Here is a 19,735-nt window from a genome sequence, read left to right on the forward strand (position 1 = left end):
ACTGTAGGGCTTCTTACATTTTTTCCATTCAGATATTTGTCATTACATTAATTTGGTGTAGTTGTGGGTCTGTACCTTTGGGTGTGAATGATACCTTGATTAGTGACTTACCCGTTTTCCCCTAAAGGCTCTACTGTGATAGTGAGATTGCCATGAGATCTAAGTGCAGAGACATTCACCAATCAAGCTCCCTGCCTTCCATCTTGGATACTTACTTATCACCTGCTGGTGTCAGAAAGGTACTTGAAATAACACACTCATTTAGCACTGAGAGTGTCACACATTTTGTATTGTTTGCTTGGAAAATCACGGTGGCGTCAAGAACTCAATACCATAACCGGTTTTCAAGCCAGAGTACAAGTTTGTAATTGTCGTGTGTGCTGTGACATTTCAGAGTCCTCATCATGTGAGTATACACAAGCAGCTACATTGAAACAAGTTCTGCTGAATAGATGTTCACATTCAGTGCCACAAAGAGTTTCTATTGTAGCATGGTGTGGACTGAGATCATTGTTGAGCCAATGCTGTGTGTACCAAGGCTTGTTCTGTTCTCCATGGTACCTGTGATGATATTATCTACTGGCTCAGTGGGCAGAAATTGTGTAATTCCCCTCCATTGTGTTAATTCTATCGTGGCATTGTTCATATGCCCTGCTCTCTTTTTTTCCCATTAGCGGTATTCATCACTGCCCGATTTAGGCAACTGTTCCTCTGTGCTGGGGGTAAGAGCTGCCTTGGTGCTTTGAGGCGGCTCCAATTTGTCTAAAAAGAATCAAAAACTTGTATCGCAGTCCATCATTGGGAAACTAGAATTTAAAGAAGCAGGAGGTGGCAGCTACTGAGCCAGTTGTCTTGGTTACAGCTGGAAACACTTTCTCCAGGGCATGCCTCTTTGTTCTGTTTCATTCAGAGTTGTTAACCTCACCCCATGCCTTGGGTCTCTCCTTTCTCCCCTCCTTCTCCTGATCCTCTGTCACACACTGCTCCTGTTCACACCTACAGCATCTCATGTTTTCATTTTATTATCAATGCTTCCATCTCTACATTGCAAAAACATCTCCATCTTAACAAGCCTCATTCAATGTTAAAGTCAGAGTGTGAACTTTCAAATGGGAGGGCCCATCACTTTGGTTATTGATGTTAAGGATAAAGAAGGATAAAACTCCTAGGGTTCATGCCAATACTAATAACCTATAGAATTGATGTTACACTTTTAAATACTTGTCTTGAATCTAATGTCTTGATTTCAAATGCTCTCATGTTTTGGGCTGTGATGGGATTTAAGAGTTGTCCAGAACTCCTTACACATTTCATAATTTTTGAAAGAAATGAGTGGCATTCATTACCACATCATAACGAAGTGGGGTGCCCTCCCATTTGAAACTGCTGTCTTTAAAAATATGTTTGTTTTTTTCTTTCTTTTTTTTTTTCAAAACAAGTAGAAAAAAATCTGCTAGTGGAATAAGATAATCTCTTGTTTCCAGTGCAGTTTCATGTCATTCAAGAACTTTTCTGGGAGGAAGTATTAAAATGTGGAAACAAGGTGGAATAAGGCCGATAAGCCCATTAGGTTCAAGAAAATGACACTTTATGCTTGAAGAAAATTGTGGAAACAAGTTGATTATCATTGGAAGGAAGTGCAATTTTTTCATCCTACTGGCAGATTTATTATTTTTTTAACCTTGTTGGAATAAAAAAGTTTTAACACTGACTATGAGAGTAAATGCATGGTTAAAATGGAGCTTTTATGGTGTAGTCAGCACCCCATTCATCTCTCCTATACACTTTTTCCCTTTTTCCTCCTCACTCTGATATCCTTATCACCATGGAACAGAGTGAGTGGCTACAGCAGGGTAGCCGCATTACCCACCACTGATTTATAATGGCAGGCAGGGCAGATGGATGCTGCCTTCGCCTCATCCCTGACGCTCGCACACAGCACAGAAAGCAAAGACCTGCGGGTCCCTCCGCTCTGCTGTAACAGCATCACTGTGGCAACGGAACTGATAAATTCTGCGTCTCCAGCAGCTTTTGTGGGAATAGACAAAGCGGACACTTCCTGCACAGACTTGGCCCATAAACTTTAGTAATGTGACTATTCAGGGGCCGTTTGTTTAGCAACAGGCATTTCCCAGGGACGGAGCAACCTCGGAGAAGGAGGCGTATGAAAGAGTCAGTTCAGATGAGACAGCAAGTCCTAGTTGGCTCTTTTCCGTACAGCTCTGGCATGTGTCATTACTCCAAGTCTTTGTCAAGGAAAACCCAATATGCACCACAGCACTGAGTTAAAAACTACTCTTAAAAATATTAGTTTGTAACATTGGTTGTGTATCTCACTGGGTCCACTTCATCATACCAGACTGAATAAGGACCATGTCACCTAATATGTGCTGGACAGTATGGACAAAATCAAATACTGCAATATCACTTGACAAAATATGTAAATAGCCATACTGTGATAACACTCTAGGGATGGCTAATAAGTGATTTTTGATAAAGTATTGTGAATATTGTAATGAAGCGGGTAGAGGCAAATAACAGAACAGCTAGAACAGTGTAATTGCATCCCTTCACTGTAATGCAGCCTTTAATACCAGGAAAAGACAGCATACCATATAATGATATGATATCCACCATCCCAGACTATATGTAGTCCATATCACAGCATTTTTATAATATCTCTGTATTGTCCAGCATTATTTTTATTCAACTGTTTCCTAGACAGCTGGTGAAAATAAGGGTACAAGGTGGGGACATTTGTGGGACGTGAGGTGAACATATTCCTCCTGCATATCTTTTAATAGGTTGCAGGTATGTTTTTTTTTTTTTTTTTTTTGGCTCGGCATTACAAGGCAACACAATGTCAAGCTGTTGTGTGGGAGGACTCCTTTTCGCTGTTGGCAGGCGAGGGGGATTACCAAAAAGCCATTCTTTTTCTTTTTCTTTTTTTTCTTCCTTTTTTGGACAAGCTGTCTGTGTCACTCCTCCAGGATCTAAATTGGGTTTTCACTGTTGATAGGCAGAAAATGAAGACAAGGCTCAGCAGCGGAGGAGGAGGACAGTCCAGCATGACTGCGACCCAGACCAGGAGGCCAAGGCCAGGCGTCAGGCTCAGCTGGAGCAGGTTCAAATAGATGCCATGACTTTTTAATAAAGGGTTAACTCAGTTACTCATTTTTGCCACTCTTACCAGAATAAAAACATCATAGAGGCTGAAAAATGTTTTGTAGAGGCACAAAAAAGACATAAAAATGCATAAAGAGGTGAATTTGTCCATGATCATGGTAATCACTAAGGGCATCATTTCCCTCTCTAGTCCTCAAAGCCTGCCTCCTTTTCTGATTTCTTTTTTTGTCCTCCAGCGCCATCTAGAGGCGTACATGAACCTGCACCGTCTCAGAGATGCTCTGTATGAGCGCTACGCTGCCCTGCTGACAGAAAAGGTCCAATCACAAAGACAGGAGCTGCAGCGGCGATACGAGGCAGCCAGAGCGAAGTCACACAATCAGACTAAGCAGGTAATCAAACCACAATCCTCCAGGTTTAATGTTTATTATTGTTTAATCGCCAAACAGTAAAATAATAATAATAATAATAATAATAATAATAATAATAATAATAATAAGACATTAAATCACAGGCCTCTTTGCGGGATATGTGCTCAAATGTCTCAACAACAATAGTTTTTTTTGTTTTGTTTTGTTTTGTTTTGTTTTGTTTTCTGTAGCATGTTTTAAGCCCACCAAAGCGTTTCACTCAAAAATAAATGAAATAAAATAAAAGTAACAGTGGACAAAAAGATAGTAGTAAAAGTACAGAAGATTATTTATACACTGTATTGTAAATGTGCGTCTAAACTGTCATTAAGAAAGAATATTGAGTGGTTTATCTTAGTAATCACATTATTTGTGTATACTGTTTTATTTTCCTATTTATTCTCAGTAAATGCAGGTTGTTGTTATACCCCGGTCACCTGTGGAGCGTCTGCTTTGGATCAGCCCTGACAGTGGGGTGTTTCAAACCTCTTCCCGAATTTCTTTTTCTTTTTTTTCTTTTTTTTTTTTTTTGGTTGCAGAGTGATGAGTTATTCCTGAAATGAGTGATGAAAAACATGTTTCCCTCTCAGTGCCTTCCCCCAGTTCATGTGTCAACACTTATGTGTGATCTGTTTCTCTCTCTCTCTCTCTCTCTCTCTCTCTCTCTCTCTCTCTCTCTCTCTCTCTCTCTCTCTCTCTCTCTCTCTCTCACACACACACACACACACACACACACAAATGCTCTGTCTGGGCTGAAATACACAACCTTGGAAATCAAAGCGCCACTGTCTTGGCTGCCACACCCTCCCATTCTCCTTTGCCATAGAGTCTTTAGTCATCCCAAAGTCACATGCATGTCATTAACATAATTACAGCTGTAATTAACAACTTAATCCACCTTGAACAGCTCAGGACAGTCAAATTGTTGGGAAATGTGAAGGTGATAAAAGCAGTACAGCAACTGCTGTAGACTCCTAGTTCAATTAAATAAAGTGCATCTTACCTAAATGTGCATTTACTTCAAATAAAACAAATGCTTTTATTTGCATTGCAACTGATGCATGAACAGTCTTCTCTGGATTTTGCCAGATTTTTTCTTCTTTCCAAAAAGAAAATTAAATTCCTCTCTAGGAAGAGGATGTGTTTAAGGTATTATTCTCCTTTCTCTGGAGCCATTGTGGTTGACTTTGATTTTGACTGTCTTGTCTCTGCTCTGCCTGGGTGTGAAAAGAGCAATAAGCTTCAGAGAGGGCCTGCAGAGTTTGATAGAGGGGGTCTGACATGAGAGAGATCCTGTCTTATCTTTCCCTCCTATAAAAGCCGAGCTTCTTCAGGAGGATGTAATTGTCCTCTCTAATGACTTGCACTTGGAGGCAGACAAAGAGAGACACAATAAAGGACTTTACAGGCCTGACCGTAGGAATCCTTTGGTTCAAATTGCTGAGCAAATGAAACTGCCCGTTGTTTCCTCAGACCAGATCGAGAGACTCTGTCACAGACGCCGAGGTGAGGCAGCACCAAAGCAGGCAAAGGCAAGAACACCTGCTGGGGCCTAATTGGTCCTTGCTGAAGTTAATGGCTTCCTGTGGCTGTGTGTTTACTTCTAATTTGTTCTGTGTGCTCAGTTTCCCAACCCCTGAAACAAGAGGGCCCTATTCCCACCGATCTCTGTCTCTGTCCCCCTCTCTAACTGTCTCCCCCTTTCCCTCCTCTTCCTCTCTCAGACACCAAGGAAGCTGGCCTTCTCCATATTGCAGCACAATGACTCATACCTGAAGTCCCTCCCCAAAACCAGACATTACCTGGTAGGTCTTGTGCGGCCACTTTCCCAGTTCTGCACACTGCAAAGAAATCTCCATCTTGACAAATCATTTGGTCTCATCTTCAGTGTTAAATATCTTGTTTTTCTTGAAAAAAAAAAAAAAGTGAAAAAATGTGCCAGTGGGATCGGATAATCCCTTTTGTGACTGGTGTTAATCAGCTTTTGTCCCCCAGTATTTTCTTGAGTCTGCCCTGTTTTAATATATTTATTCTTGTTCCCAGAAAAATCCTAAAACAACAAGAAACAATGCCTTGGGAACAAGTTGGATCATCTCATTCCACTGGCACATTTTTTCACTTGTTTCAAGAAAAGCTACATTTGAAGACTGAATCCAAGATTAAATGACACACTAATGTGGAGATTTTATGCAGTATAAATATTGTCATTAATAGTGCAATAGCAACAAGAATGCCTCACTATCATCCCTACTTGTGTTTTTTTCCCCACTTTAACATTTTACCACTGTTCTCCTCTGAGATCTGGGGCCTTCAGAAGGAGTTAGCGCAGCGTGGATGTCTGAAAACCCACGGAGACCTAGAGGACTTTTATAGGCTCATCAACTATAACCAGAGTCTATCACAGCTTCAGAAAAATCTCCAGGACATCAAGAAGAAGAGTTGAGTGACATTTTCACATCGGACACACACACACACACACACACACAAGTTCCTTGATGGATCAGTAACAGAGAAGCAGCAGGTTTCACTCGGCTGGATGTTTTGTTAACAGTGACCGACAGCAGATCTGCAGCCGATCTGATGACTGAGCAGAAGACGTGTGGATCACCCAGATTCCCCCTCACCGCTGAGAAGACGGGACACGAGGACCACTTTTCATGCTCCAGGTTGGGAATCCCCACCCAGTGATAATTCTGCATTTGTTCTCTTTAATTTAATTTTCTTGTGTATTGTGTATCATTTTTATCTGTGCCAGCACATTTCTCTTGGAGATTCTGAATACACCTTGGGTTTGATCAGTACTAGTTTTTGTTTTTTTTTTCTTAGTTATCTAGTTAGAGTTATTTTCTCCCCTTTAAGCCACAATGAAATGAAAAATTGCTTTCACGGTGTTGGCTAATTGTCAGTATCATAAAGAACACATTTATTTAACAATACATTTTCTTTTCTTTTTTTTTTCTTTTTTTTTTTTGTAATAAAACCGCATTATCTTTATTTCCTTGGGGGAAAAAATGCACTTTAGGCTTAAGTGGCAACATGATGAAGTGACCCCTGAAAACCCTTTTTGGATGTATTCCAGTTTGAAATTATAAGCAAGCAACACTGAGTCAAGTTTTTTTTATGATGCAACCTTCTCATTTTTTAACAGTCCATCCTCATTTTATGTCCAGCCCCAGCGTCCTGGTCCAACGGGAAATTTATTCAAATCAATTTATGGAAGCCAAACGTCATTTCCATCTTATAATGAGGTTTTAGCCACAAAGTTTCTTGTGTTGTACAGGGTATTGGCTGAGCTGTCACAACAACTGTGATGCGGCCGGGGCTGCTGGTGGGCTGAAATGGTGTTGATAGCAGGCTCTGAATCTGTGTTTGCGCTGGCCTCCAAGAACAAACACAGAGTCCACTGGAGGCTTGTTTAGCATGGACCCTCCTGGAGGAGAGCGCCGATTGCTCACGTAGAAGTGAGATGACCAAACACAATCTGACCCCTCCGTTATGGGGACTCGCCTCTCCGCACTGCTGCTCTGACTCCGACAAACATCAACCAGGGGAAAATGTCTTAATTATGTCTGCTACAAAAGAGACGCGGCAATTGGGCCATTGGTGTCACTTCATGCCAGGTCTGCGAGCAGATGTTAAGATGTTTGGAGAGTTTCTTCTGTTTTAAAGCTTTATGGGATCCAAGTCAAACAGTGCTCTGTTTACCAAAGCTGACAGAGATAATCTGAGAGCCTGTTAGACTTTGAGTTGTGTTTTGGTTCTTCTTGTCACTCGGTGTATGGGTATTATGTCTGCCGTAAAAAAATAATTAAGGTACATATGCTTTAACAGAGTCTGTTTAGATGACAAGGTACTCATATTGGCCCAGATTTACTAAAACTGTTAGTGGGTACTCAAATGTTTCAAGTGTTTTATGTCAGAATCAGTCTCCTTGACCAGTCAGGGGTTTTGTCTTTGGTTTTGCACATAGTAAAAGGTTTTGACACATTAAGGGTTTTAATAAATCAGGACTGAGTCACGACAGCACTTTGCACTTACTGCGTTTGGGATTAAAATTTATCTCTTTATCTCAACTTGTTTTCATTTTTTAAATTATACATATTTTCTGCCACTTTGCTTTTGACTTCTTATACCTTCTCACAAAGTAATGGACATTAATTAGGGTGCAGTGAGTTTCCTCTGCACTAACATTTCACAATATTGCCATTATCCACTGACAAATCTGTATTGTCTTGGGATCTGTCCTCATCAGATGCCCTTTAAGTCAGCGTGGAGCTTTGTGTTTACATGATGTGAATGTGTGACAGAACAGTGTCAGCCACTGTCACCCTTGTTGTCAATTAGGGCTGAACCCTGTTTAGTAGGACCATGCATGATGTTAGTAAGGGGCTGCCACTGTGGCCAGCACCTTGGCTTGGGACATTAGAAGCTTGGTAAGAAGGCTAGTGAAGGCCTCCGCTGACAAGTCTTCCATCGGTGTGAAATCTCGCTGCTCCACAGACAAACATGGCAAGGCGGCAGGCCCCCGTGCCCCCAGCCCGGCTGAGCCATAGCACATTCCCCACGTCTATGGGAAATACTCAAAATAAAAGCAATTAGAGTCAAAGCCAAAACACGGACACAACAGAGACCTCGCTGACGTGCTTTTACAATAACCAATCCATCTGTCTGTCTTTCTTTATGCCTACTTTTATGTGTTGATTATTAGCAGTTATGATTTACGGGACGGTTGAAATAGTAATTTGCTATCTTTATTGCTATTTGGTCATGGTCTCCTCGAGATGTTGAATTTCACAAGTTTGCAAAATTAGATCTGTCAGAACATACCATGTCTATTGCTATATATTGACCTCAATAAGTGGAAAAATGACCTAAGACAGGGCTGGTCTATTTCATCCTCTCAGCTGGAAGGACTCTACCAAGCAATTCTTTTCAAATTAGTGTGTCTCTTTTCCCCTTATGCAGTGTCACCCACATATCTTTTGATATGTCTATCTACTTGTCAGTATTGTCTCATATATGAGTGCACAGGTCCACATCCTGCCTCCTCCACCTGCATCCTCTGAGGCTCGTGGGGTTTGTATAGATCTGTTACCTGCTACACTGTCCTGTGAGTAAACGCTGCCTTGCTCAGGAGTCCTCCCCGGAGCCAGTTTGCACCCAGCAGACAAAGTGTGTCGTCACCCGGGTGCGCAGTGTTATCGGGTGTGAGCCGCGCCACACTATGGCTACCCTTGAGAAGTAGCACATCATTAGGAATATATTAACAACCTGACATGTTATGTGCGGGTCACACATCAGAGCAGCGAGCATGTTGAGGCAGAACCGGGATGACAGGGGAGATGTTTTTACACATTTTGAAAGGAAGATCATGGTTTTCTTCGCTTTTTCTCAGTTTTGAATATAATCATCCATACTCGCTATGTAGCTGTAGATGGTCTTTGTTTTCTTTCTGCTGCCATGTGGACCTACCTTTAAGTGTGTGTGTGCATGTGTGTGTGTGTGTGTGTGTGTGTGTGTGTGTGTGTGTGTGTTCCCAGGCCTCCCTCACAGAGCAGCTTGTTAGAGCGAGGGTCTGGTTCAGGGCAGAGTTCGGCGGAGCTGCTCCTCAGCGGCAGCAAGGAGGAGGAAGAAACTGAGCAAATGTTTCCCAAGGTTAGTGTCAAAACCACAGGGGCAGTAATCCCACTTAACAGAGGCAAACACACCTGGAGCAGTTATCGGCCAGCCCTCTGCCCAGATCAACACGCATGAAGCCACACAGAAAGAATACACTCCCCAGCAGCGTCCTTCGAATCTGTGGATTTGAAATAATACACATGTACTTTCTGTCTCTCTCTTTTAAACATGGAGGGTCTTTCCTCTGCACTCTTCTCTCCCAGGAAGTGCAGGTAACAAGAGTTTGGAAAGTGAGGTCAGGATAACTCTAGGAGTTATACTTTAATTTCACTATAATTTCACTATAATTTAGTTCACTAGATGTTGTGTTGATACAAATAAATGAATGCTCGATTATGTTGACATTATGTTTTAATCTCACCACTTTTGATCTATTTGCCAGTGTTCATGCATGACATCTGGATAATTTAACACAAACCCAAATATCTTTTCATACCAGGGTTCATATAGCAACATCACTTCAAATGTGGGGTCTGCTGCTTAATTAAAGTGAACTTGGAACATGAAAAAGGTTGAAAACTCACAGCTTAGTTTTATCAGACCATAATGCTCTTCAGAATAAAAATCAAGTGTAATATGAAGGTAAAGAGGTGATAGAGTTTCAATGTTACGTCCAGCTTTATTAGAGATACCTAAAAAAAACAGCCAGCAGAGACTGAGATGAATGGACGTGAGGTTATGCTCAGGTGCTGAGATGGGCATATATGGCCAAGCATGCAGGACTCATTTTTCTCTCACCTCTGTGTCAAAATGGGCCTGGACAAACAGAGGATGAGCCCGGCTGGAGGGAGAGCAGGGGAAGGCAAACAGTGGTCAGACGAGACTGGTCAGAACCAGCAGGAGCATTAGTCACCCAGCTCCACACTGACAGAGGGAACATCTCAGATCCACCGCTGCGGGACGGGGCCGCCACGCCTGGACTGACATCCTGTGTGGGGAGGGTGCAGGCTGTGTGTGTGTTTGCAGGGATCTTGTGTATGTGCAGGAACATTGAGGAAGTCAGGACTACAGACTTCAGCCTCTATCCTGCTGCACCGACATTTTTGTTAAAAACTAAACAATAATCCATTTGCCCTTTGAGAATATCTAATTTAGCAGGAACACTCAGGGAACTGGCTTTCCTCTCTGGTGTTTTTTAGCTGCAAGTTACCCATTCCCGTTGAAAATGCCATAAATATATGGTTGTAATCTCCATTAGGGATATTCCCCTGCTAGTTTTGAAAATCGCCGCATTGTCCACTTTACTTTTCGTGATGAGTTGTCACATTCTCCTGCCAATATCAAACGCTTATGAATGTGCTTCACTGTGACATGTGACAGGACAGAAGTTTTCATTACAGTCCTCAGGGCCCACGCACACAAATTCCACATATTTGTTCAATTCATCAGCTTGCAAAATTTAAGAACTGGCTTAGGTGTAATGCCTAATGTCCATAAGGACAGAATTTAAAACCTTTGCAATGCAATAAAGTCTTTTACAGTGAATATGAGTTTAGCACCTCTCCCTGTTTTCAAGAGTAGAACAATAACAGCCATTTGGAGCTGTTGTGAAGCCAAAATAAAGTATAACAATGTAACTGAGTCAAATATTGACATCTGTTATATGTAGATATCTCAGCTGACTGGTTTGTCTATGAATCATGTTAGGCTGTGTAAAAATGCAGGAAATTAGTTTTACATGGCTAAAAACAAATTCAGACCCAAACCCATTTTAAAATTGTTACGTTATTATTCAGGTGGTAGCTATCACCAATCAGTGCTTGCTTACCTCACAGTAGTATGCATGTAATAATATTTATAAATACAAGCACAAAATTTAGGGGTGGAAATGGTCTCAAATAAACCTGAATGAGTTATACATGGATAATCATTGTCCTTTGATGGTTGGTGAATGGAGAACCTCCCAGGATAAAGCACCAGGTAGATCAATGACATTAATTCACAGTGCTGCTGCAGTCCTGGGACACCCCACATCAGGAAGTGGCCTACTGTGGCTGTTAGTGCTGAGCTGGGTGTGAGAGGAGGAGAGGGAGGCGCCAAATGGGACACTGGGACTGTGGGAAATGACACTCACTGTGACACCTCTCGCGGTTACCTCACCTCGTATACCACCAAGAGGATGTGTCTTTTTGAATTGTAAAATAATTTATGAACAAGTAAATGGTAATTGAATGTAATATGTGTCATCCACAGATGAAAGTCCCCACATTTGTGAGCCTGCAGCCTAACTTTCTAGGAAACCTAAAGAGCAAGATACCACAATTGGTAGGTTGGCCAGTGAATTACCTCTTGTAGCATGGAGTAGCACAGTGGAGTGAATTGCTAATTTATCCTGTGGCCTCCCAATCCAGATAATCCCTGAGATTCCAGAGAAAAGCAGGAAAGCCGACATTTACTTGGGATGGCTGAGGCACATGCATGATATTTCCATTGAGAACATGATTTTCTCCCAGAGGTTGGTAAATTCACTTCAGACACTATACTGAGTATTTTTGGATGGGCAGCACTCACAGAAACAGGCAACAAAATGAAACTACAGATCAAAATTAATTCAAATGTTCCCTAGCAATAAGATCTTATGTGATTAAAGCAACAATAAGAAGTGACTGCTTGAACATTGCCGCCCATCAGAGTTGTCCAACATGTTTCCATGGGTTTCACTGCCTTTAATAAGGGAACATGCCACAGTTACTGTTGATCACTCACCTTATTTGTGTTAAGTTTGATGCTTGGTCTTTAGTAATATGTAAACCAAGTGGAAGACAGAAGATCACAAGTAAAATGAGGAACTCTTTCAACTGCTCTTTAAACTGAGTGGGGTTTGTTTTTCTCTGCTTGCTGTGAACTCTGGTCCAGACTGCTGGACAGAGAGAGAGACTCCCTGTGCTGGCAGGAGGAGCGCAGCGTCCAAGATTTGGTTAGTAACACAAACCAGCCACAACACAACACAACGCCAGGGAGCTCTATGGAAGGTAGCACAGAGCTGTCATAAAGTATCTGCCTTTCACTTCTTTTTTTTCGGAGACCTCCATGGAAATTGATGTTTAAGAAAAGACGGCCTTCACGCTAAATATATTATTATTTGTGGTTACTACATGTCAGAATGTAAGCCACGTCACTTGTTTCATGAACTTACTTATCAGGGATTTATCTGTGGACTTTCCTGTATTTGTTCTCCCAAAGGTGCCATGTATATTTCCAAGCATTGACTCCAAACAAAAGAAAACAAGCCAAGCATATCAAACGCCTCTCCAGCCTCTGAAACGGCCTGGGAGTGTCCAGCGTGACCCACCTCAGGTTCCTCAACAGCGGGGCAAAATAAGCTCTGCAAGGTGCACCAGTACAGCCACTCAAAGCCCTATTTTTTTTCTTTATGTTTTGTGGGAATTCAGAATGATAGTAACTGGTTGGCTTGTCATTGTGTGTGTGTGTGTGTGTGTGTGTGTGTGTGTGTGTGTGTGTGTGTGTGTGTGTGTGTGTGTGTGTGTGTGTGTGTGTGTGTGTGTGTGTGTGTGTTTTGGCAGCTGCCAGTGTCTTGAGACTACAGATTGGGACACAGCAGTGTGCCGCAGCAGAACACCCGACCCGCTATCTATGGAGGATGTCTGCCAGCAAAAGCATGTGGAGGTAAAAGATTGCTCCCATGGGAATAGTTTTATTAAATATTCTAATAGTAAGTCATCTTTTCTGTCTCTCGTTTAGGTAATCGACCGTGGATTCAAGCTATGGAGCAACTACACAGACTACTGAGGCTGGACCCACATACAGCATCTGCTTTTAGGGCTGGTCTGTAGTGTGCAAATACTGATCTTTCTATATCAGAAATATTCACATTTTACTCCCCTTGTTCTACATTTTATCAATGATTTTCTGTGTAATAGTCAGTAGTGTCCTACTGTTTTATCTCAGTTAGATGACTATAAAATTGTTTTAGGGTTTTTATAGGGTAGCCATGTAGTAGTATATCATGATATGACAAATGTAGGCATTTTAAATTATATAGGCTACACAGTCAAAAGTCACTAATTTATAAATAAATAATCTGAGACAAATCCAAACCGTAGTTGTAATAATAAAACATCACACATCAACAATAATGCACATATGCAGTATTTTGCTAAATTATGTGAGATATGATATCTATGTTTATCTTATGATGATGATGATGATGATGATGATGATGATGATGATGGTGTTCCCATGTATTTTTGTAACTGGCATATTGTCTAATTAAACTGACTCTGGTTTAATTCCACAATAAAATCATTAAGAATTTTGTTGCTCACTTTCATAGTTATTTTGTTTGTTTGTTTGTTATTATTATTGTTATTATTGTATGGTGATATTTGTATGTCACTGCTATTTCAGTTTGATATAAGCTTTCAAATTGTTCGGTGTTTCACTGTAAATCTGCAGATTATTTTGGTTTTTATTTTATCCTCCTAGCTGGACTATTTTAATAGAACTAAAATACAGACCTACACTTTAATGGAATACAAAATGAATTTCTAGATTTTTTTTTTTTTTTTCGAAATGTTTTTAACAAACTAAAAAATATTTAATAGTCGTAGCCAATTTTTTGAGCATATAAAATATTTGTGCCAAATTATTAAGACTGGAAATAAATTATTTTTTGCTAACTCTGCACACTTAAGAAACTTCAATGAATGTCTTAATAATATTAAATCTGGACCAGAATCGATGGGCTTCCTTGCACGGGACGGGGTGAAGCCGGTGGTGGACTGGAGACCATCTATGATCGGTCTACGGTTGTTTGGGTTCTGCAGGTGTGGCTTTGATGTACGTGTCAATATTTACAGATTGATGTAATAAAGTAGGTTAAACGGCTTTATTCAAAACGCTGTCATCCTGTGGAGCGCAGTGATATGGCCGCTTCCAGCCAATGGATGACAAGCCCGCAAACATCAAAGAGGAGATGAGCCAACCACCTCTCCTCCAGACACCCATCCTGGGATGAAGCTCAACTTCAGCCTATATATTTGGAAACCTACCGCTGGAGCATGTCCTTCCACGTCCCGTTAGAGCCACTCTGTTAGATCAAGAAACACAGGGGGAGGAAAGGGCTCCTGGGACGGGTTTCCTTTATCTAAGAAGTCCTGTGATCACAGCTACTCAGCCCTGGAGCTGTTGGACAGAATGGCCGGCGACTGTCCCGGGAAAAGCAGCCAGTACCGGGTGGACCACCTCCTCAGCGCCGTGGAGAGTGAGCTGCAGGCGGGCAGCGAGAAGGGAGACCCGACCGAGAGAGAGCTGAAAGTCTCCTTGGATGAGAATGATCTTTGGCAAAAATTCAAAGAACTTACTAATGAAATGATAGTTACAAAGAATGGAAGGTTGGTTTAATTGCTCCCATATGTAAACACTTTCTTAGATAACTGCATGCATGCACTGATAGATAGATAGATAGATAGATAGATAGATAGATAGATAGATAGATAGATAGATAGATAGATAGAAATTAAAAGCCGATGCATTTCTTTTGGGGCATCACCAGATGGCATTTTAAGATAATTTTTGCTGTTCAAAAAACTTAATTAAACATGTTTTTTCTACCACTCTTTCCATCAAGGCGCATGTTTCCCGTGCTGAAAGTGAACGTATCGGGACTGGATCCCAACGCAATGTACTCCTTCTTGCTGGACTTCGTGTCTGCGGACAACCACAGGTGGAAATACGTGAACGGGGAGTGGGTCCCCGGAGGCAAGCCTGAACCTCAGACTCCGAGCTGCGTCTACATCCATCCCGACTCCCCGAACTTCGGTGCGCACTGGATGAAAGCTCCCGTGTCCTTCAGTAAAGTCAAACTCACCAACAAATTAAACGGAGGAGGCCAGGTAAGGACGAGGAGGAATGTCTGATTCAACTATACATGGAAATTATGCACTTCAGAAACTGTCCGGTTTCTACTTGATGCTGTTTTATTTTTCAGATAATGTTAAATTCCTTGCACAAGTACGAGCCACGTATCCACATAGTCCGTGTTGGAGGGCCGCGGAGGATGATTACCAGCCACTCGTTTCCGGAGACACAGTTTATTGCAGTAACTGCATATCAGAACGAGGAGGTTGGCAGATCAATACTTTCTATCTTAAACTGTCTTTCTATTTTAGTTTCAAAATTAATGGTCACAACAAACGTGCGTAAATGCTGTGCGTAAATCATGTGCCATTTGTTTGTAAAAACTGTGCGTAACGCATTTGTGTTTAATGCTTACACTGATAGTAATCCATAATCAGAATGATTTTTCTCTCTATTTTTTGTTCATAGATAACTGCTCTAAAAATTAAATACAACCCTTTTGCCAAGGCCTTTCTGGATGCCAAAGAAAGGTGAGGAAAAACGTCTTCATTTTGTAGTTTTATTTAACAAGATCAGTTTCACTGATGGTTTTAAGGTGTGCCTAAAGGTTCAATCTAACAATTTGTCATGTGGCATCATTATATCATTATATATACATTCAGTTATAATTATTTTTCTGCAGAAGTGATCACAAAGACATAATAGAAGATGTCAGTGAAAATCAACAATCGACTTACTCTCAGTGTAAGTGCTTTACGTTTTGTTTTTTTCATTTATCTTTAATTTCACACCTCATTTAAACTGTTGTACTTATGTGGTGCCATCATTTCTTTTGTCCCCTGTGGAGCCAGTAAGTAGCTGGTTTATTCCAGGCACAGGCTCACTCTGCCCTCCTGCTAATCCTCACAGCCAGTTTGGGAGCCCCCTCTCCCTCTCCTCTTCTCATGGCTGCGAGCGTTACTCCACCCTGAGGAACCATCGCTCTGCTCCCTACACCAGCCCGTACACCCATCGGACCAGCTCCCCCAGTGAGTGTCCTCCACTCTCACCTTCATGCATCCAGGAAATACACCCCTTCCTCCCTAGCTATTAACCAGAAACTCAAACAAATGTGGCTGACCGGGGAATGTTTTGAATTCCTCTGGCCTTTGTGTGAGTGGACCCGCAGAGCTGTAAACAGTTGGGCTTCAGACAAGGAATGTATGGACAGAATATTCACACATTTTCACCTATCTGTAATACTGACATGTTTGAGAAACACAGGCTACAAGATCTGAATTAAAAGAGCAGGTTTCTTCATTTTCTTCATCTGCACTTGTGATGCTCTATCCTATTCATTTGATTTCTCACAGTTATATTTGGAACCAGTGACTCATGTAACTCGTAAACCCTGGCGTTTGTATTTGTGTTGTAGCCGGTTACTCCGATAACTCCTCGGCCTGTCTGTCCATGCTCTCGAGCCATGACAACTGGTCCAGTCTGCAGATGCCATCCCACTCCAGCATGATGCCCATGTCCCACAGTACCACCTCTGCTACCAACTCCAGGTTTGTGGATTTCATCAAAATACTCCTTTTTATATGTGATCACCTTAACTAAGCCCTCTATTGTCTTTCACCCTCTCTTTACACAGCATTTTATGTAAACATTGACTACAGGCCTATATCTTGTTGATTCAACACGATTAAAATATGATGTTAAAGAGTAACCAAAACCCAAACCTAAATCTGAGTAAAGCCTGACATCTAACGGTGAAAAGTAGAACTGATCATGTGCTATTGGCTGATTGTTGGTGCCAAGTGATGTCACTTTTGTCTGAGTGCAACATTTGTGACATCACCCGGCAGCAAACACCACCAAACAACAGCAGAAGACCAGTTTGGTGTCAGGTTTTACTCAGATTTGGTTTTAGTTACTCTTTAAAAATGTCTTTCTTTCTTTTCTTGTAAACTTTGTGCAAGAGTACTGTCTTTTATTTGGCGGTCTCAAACATCCCATGTGGAGATCAATACATGGTTTCCTGTCTGTCCCATATACAGTCAGTACCCCAACCTGTGGTCTGTGAGTAACTCTCCGCTGACGTCAGTGTCCCAGACGGCGGGGATGACCAACAGCTTGAGTTCCCAGTTCCTGCGAGGGTCTGGCAGCCACTACTCCAGCCTCCCCCACTCAGCCACAGTGCCCTCCTCTGGCTCTCCGATGTATGACGGCAGCACAGGCACAGAGGTGCATGACACGACGCAGTTCGACACCTCTCCACACGGCCGTCTACCTTCAGCCTGGACACCTGTTACCCCACCGTCACTTTGATGGAAGCATCTCTGCCGACTTTTGTTAATCTTTGATGGGAGAGATGGCACATAGAAATGTTTTGTCCTCTTTTGCAGCATGTTTGATCTGCTCTCACTGAGAGGAGAAATCAACATAAAAATTTAATAGGCTCTTTTGTTTCAAAATCAAATTTCATTGGCAAAATTAGGGTGAGCCAAGTTCAGTCATCTTGGTCAAATTCAAAGTCTTTGCATTACAACATCCTATCTTTAAAGAAGTTGCTTCAGTGTACAAAGATATGCTAAAAGGTTATATATTTTATGACTCAACAAACAACAAAATGTATGCATACTGTGTGATATATTTTGGTTGATTTGTCCTAATAAGTTCATGTCATGCTTTTACTCAGTACAGCAGAAACAAGTGCCTTTTAATGTTTGTGAACCAAAGTCCAGTTTCTGAATCTGCTTATATTAAGCATAAGCATTCGCCAGCAATATGCAAACTGATGTACAATTGAAATATGTGCATAGAATTTAAGCATTGTGTATAGTGTAAATGAGAGTACATTTCTACTGTTACCTCAGTGTGAGGTTTGCTATGTAAATAAATAATATGATGCTTTTTGTACAACATTTGCAGTGAGAATTTAAACAATGTTTCCTAGATGATGTTGATACTGAAATAAGGGGATGTTATATCAGTACTCTGCTATGCAGATGATACACGACTTTCTTTACTATATAAACATCTGTGAGGTCATTAAAATGTTGCTTTTAAAGGGTTAAAGATATGAAAGATTGAGGGTAAATTACTTCCTTTTAAGTAATGCAAACCAAAACAAACTGAGTTCTTGTTCAAAAGATAATCAGCTCAGTTTTAATCTGTTGTTGGTCTTCCACATCAAACGCATTCACAAAGTCTCCTTCTCAGATCTCCACTATTTAGCTTTTTAAGAAGCTGCCATTTGAGGATGGGTTCTCCAAACTGTTCCCTTTTGGTCCCAGCTCTCTCATGCTGGCTTTTGTTGACGGGTTTCCAGTGATTTATCTGACCATGCCAAAATCCCTTTGCTTACCTCTGTAGTAGTGTTGCTGTATTGATCGTAAAGTGGGAAAGTCCTTCATCACAGAAGCGCCGCAAGTGATTCAGTACACAACAATCTGGCAGAGTTTCTCCCACCTACATGGTCAATTAAATTTATCCCTATGTATTTCATTATACCATCTATTAGCAAGACTTTTATACATTATCTGCACCAATGTTTAGAAACTAGGGTCCAGAGACCCCATGGTGTTTAAGAGTGTTTAAGGAGGTCCCAAGAAAAATAAAATGAGAAGTAATCAGTTCAATTCAGTTTTTCAATTAAATTAAAACGTTATTTCAGACAGGATGTTGTATAGAATAAACTGCATACAGAATTGCAATAACAATATTGTTCCTTGGGATATAAATGGGCCTTGTGATCAAATCCTGATCTCTTTTGGTGTTTTGGGGGTCCTTGATATCATCCTCATTATTTCTAAAAATCACTGGATGTTAAGTCTCACAGCACCTCTTCTTTCTCTTAAAAAGTCCTAAAAAAAAAAAAAAAAAAAAAAAACACTCTTAAAGATTTTCTTATTGCTACCCCTCAAAGTATCCATCCCTGCCCCTTTCTTATCTTTGTTAGATTTGTTCTTTTTAAATAAACCCTCAGTCATATGTTAGAAAATGTGTCAACCCTGCTGAGATTGTTCTCTCAACAAGGTGCTGAAAGGAACAAAACAAATCCAAAATGTGTTACAACATAATTAGAAAATGCACTTTAAAAAAAATGTGATATTAAAATTACAAACCCAAGAATCTAAAACATGAGAAAAACATCTTCCTGTGCTATTATAAATACTTACCACACATTTGAAAATGACAAAGAAATATCAATGCATGGTTGTTAAATGCTTTTATGACCTAGTTCTGGCAGGACATTCTTTAAGTCATGCTACGCTGTGTCAGCTGATAGCGGCTGCCACACCTGTCGCATCTTACTGCACTGATATGGCGATCTATTTAAAGACCTTTATGCTCACATTCACTGTGTGCGCTGACGTGTGCTTTACTGCTGCTAATCACAATAGCCTCCTCCACACAAGCCGCCACAGCTTTGGTTGTGCTGTTAGTATGCCCCCTGGAGTGTCTTAATTTCTAAATTAATCCCTGGGATGGGGCGGGGTGAAGAGGGGGGCTATTTACAATGCTCCCTGCATGTTATTTAACATTATGTATTACTATGCTGTTATGTGGTATTACCACAGCAGGGGGCCTCCCCATGAAAAGATCCATAGCACCAAATCAGACTGTACTGCCATCTATATTTGAAAAAAAAAAAAAAAAAATTAAACTAATGACATGGGTGACTCCTGGCAGGAATACCATAATGGTGATATGCA

The 19,735-nt window shown here is 41.1% G+C and overlaps 2 protein-coding genes across 2 annotated transcripts; both read left to right on the forward strand.

The window, feature by feature from the left end:
* Positions 1-62: 62 nt before the first annotated feature.
* On the forward strand, positions 63-13,231 carry LOC115372950 (uncharacterized). Its single transcript, XM_030071118.1, has 12 exons — positions 63-239; positions 3,020-3,124; positions 3,363-3,518; positions 5,261-5,341; positions 5,836-5,974; positions 6,088-6,202; positions 9,077-9,191; positions 11,409-11,480; positions 11,567-11,670; positions 12,072-12,132; positions 12,399-12,547; positions 12,740-13,231. The coding sequence occupies exons 1-12, from the start codon at positions 153-155 to the stop codon at positions 12,915-12,917; spliced, it is 1,362 nt and encodes a 453-aa protein (XP_029926978.1). The 5' UTR covers positions 63-152; the 3' UTR covers positions 12,918-13,231.
* Positions 13,232-13,916: 685 nt separating this feature from the next.
* Positions 13,917-17,345, forward strand: tbxtb (T-box transcription factor Tb). Its single transcript, XM_030071120.1, has 9 exons — positions 13,917-14,002; positions 14,345-14,569; positions 14,806-15,070; positions 15,166-15,300; positions 15,504-15,565; positions 15,718-15,779; positions 15,887-16,063; positions 16,450-16,582; positions 17,075-17,345. Exons 1-9 carry the CDS (start codon positions 13,917-13,919, stop codon positions 17,343-17,345), a joined length of 1,416 nt encoding a protein of 471 aa, XP_029926980.1.
* The last annotated feature ends 2,390 nt before the right edge of the window (positions 17,346-19,735 follow it).

Source organism: Myripristis murdjan, chromosome 15, assembly GCF_902150065.1.
Source record: "Myripristis murdjan chromosome 15, fMyrMur1.1, whole genome shotgun sequence".
Lineage (NCBI taxonomy): Eukaryota > Metazoa > Chordata > Actinopteri > Holocentriformes > Holocentridae > Myripristis > Myripristis murdjan.

Excerpts from the sequence above, each read along its gene's own strand:
- tbxtb (XM_030071120.1), top strand. The coding sequence starts at position 13,917 with ATGGGCTTCCTTGCACGGGACGGGGTGAAGCCGGTGGTGGACTGGAGA. Across the intron at positions 15,780-15,886 it reads ACAATCGACTTACTCTCAGT|TAAGTAGCTGGTTTATTCCA; the intron begins GTAAGTGCTTTA and ends CTGTGGAGCCAG. Across the intron at positions 16,583-17,074 it reads ACCTCTGCTACCAACTCCAG|TCAGTACCCCAACCTGTGGT; the intron begins GTTTGTGGATTT and ends TCCCATATACAG.
- LOC115372950 (XM_030071118.1), top strand. The coding sequence starts at position 153 with ATGAGATCTAAGTGCAGAGACATTCACCAATCAAGCTCCCTGCCTTCC. Across the intron at positions 11,481-11,566 it reads AGAGCAAGATACCACAATTG|ATAATCCCTGAGATTCCAGA; the intron begins GTAGGTTGGCCA and ends CTCCCAATCCAG. Across the intron at positions 12,548-12,739 it reads GGCAAAATAAGCTCTGCAAG|CTGCCAGTGTCTTGAGACTA; the intron begins GTGCACCAGTAC and ends GTGTTTTGGCAG.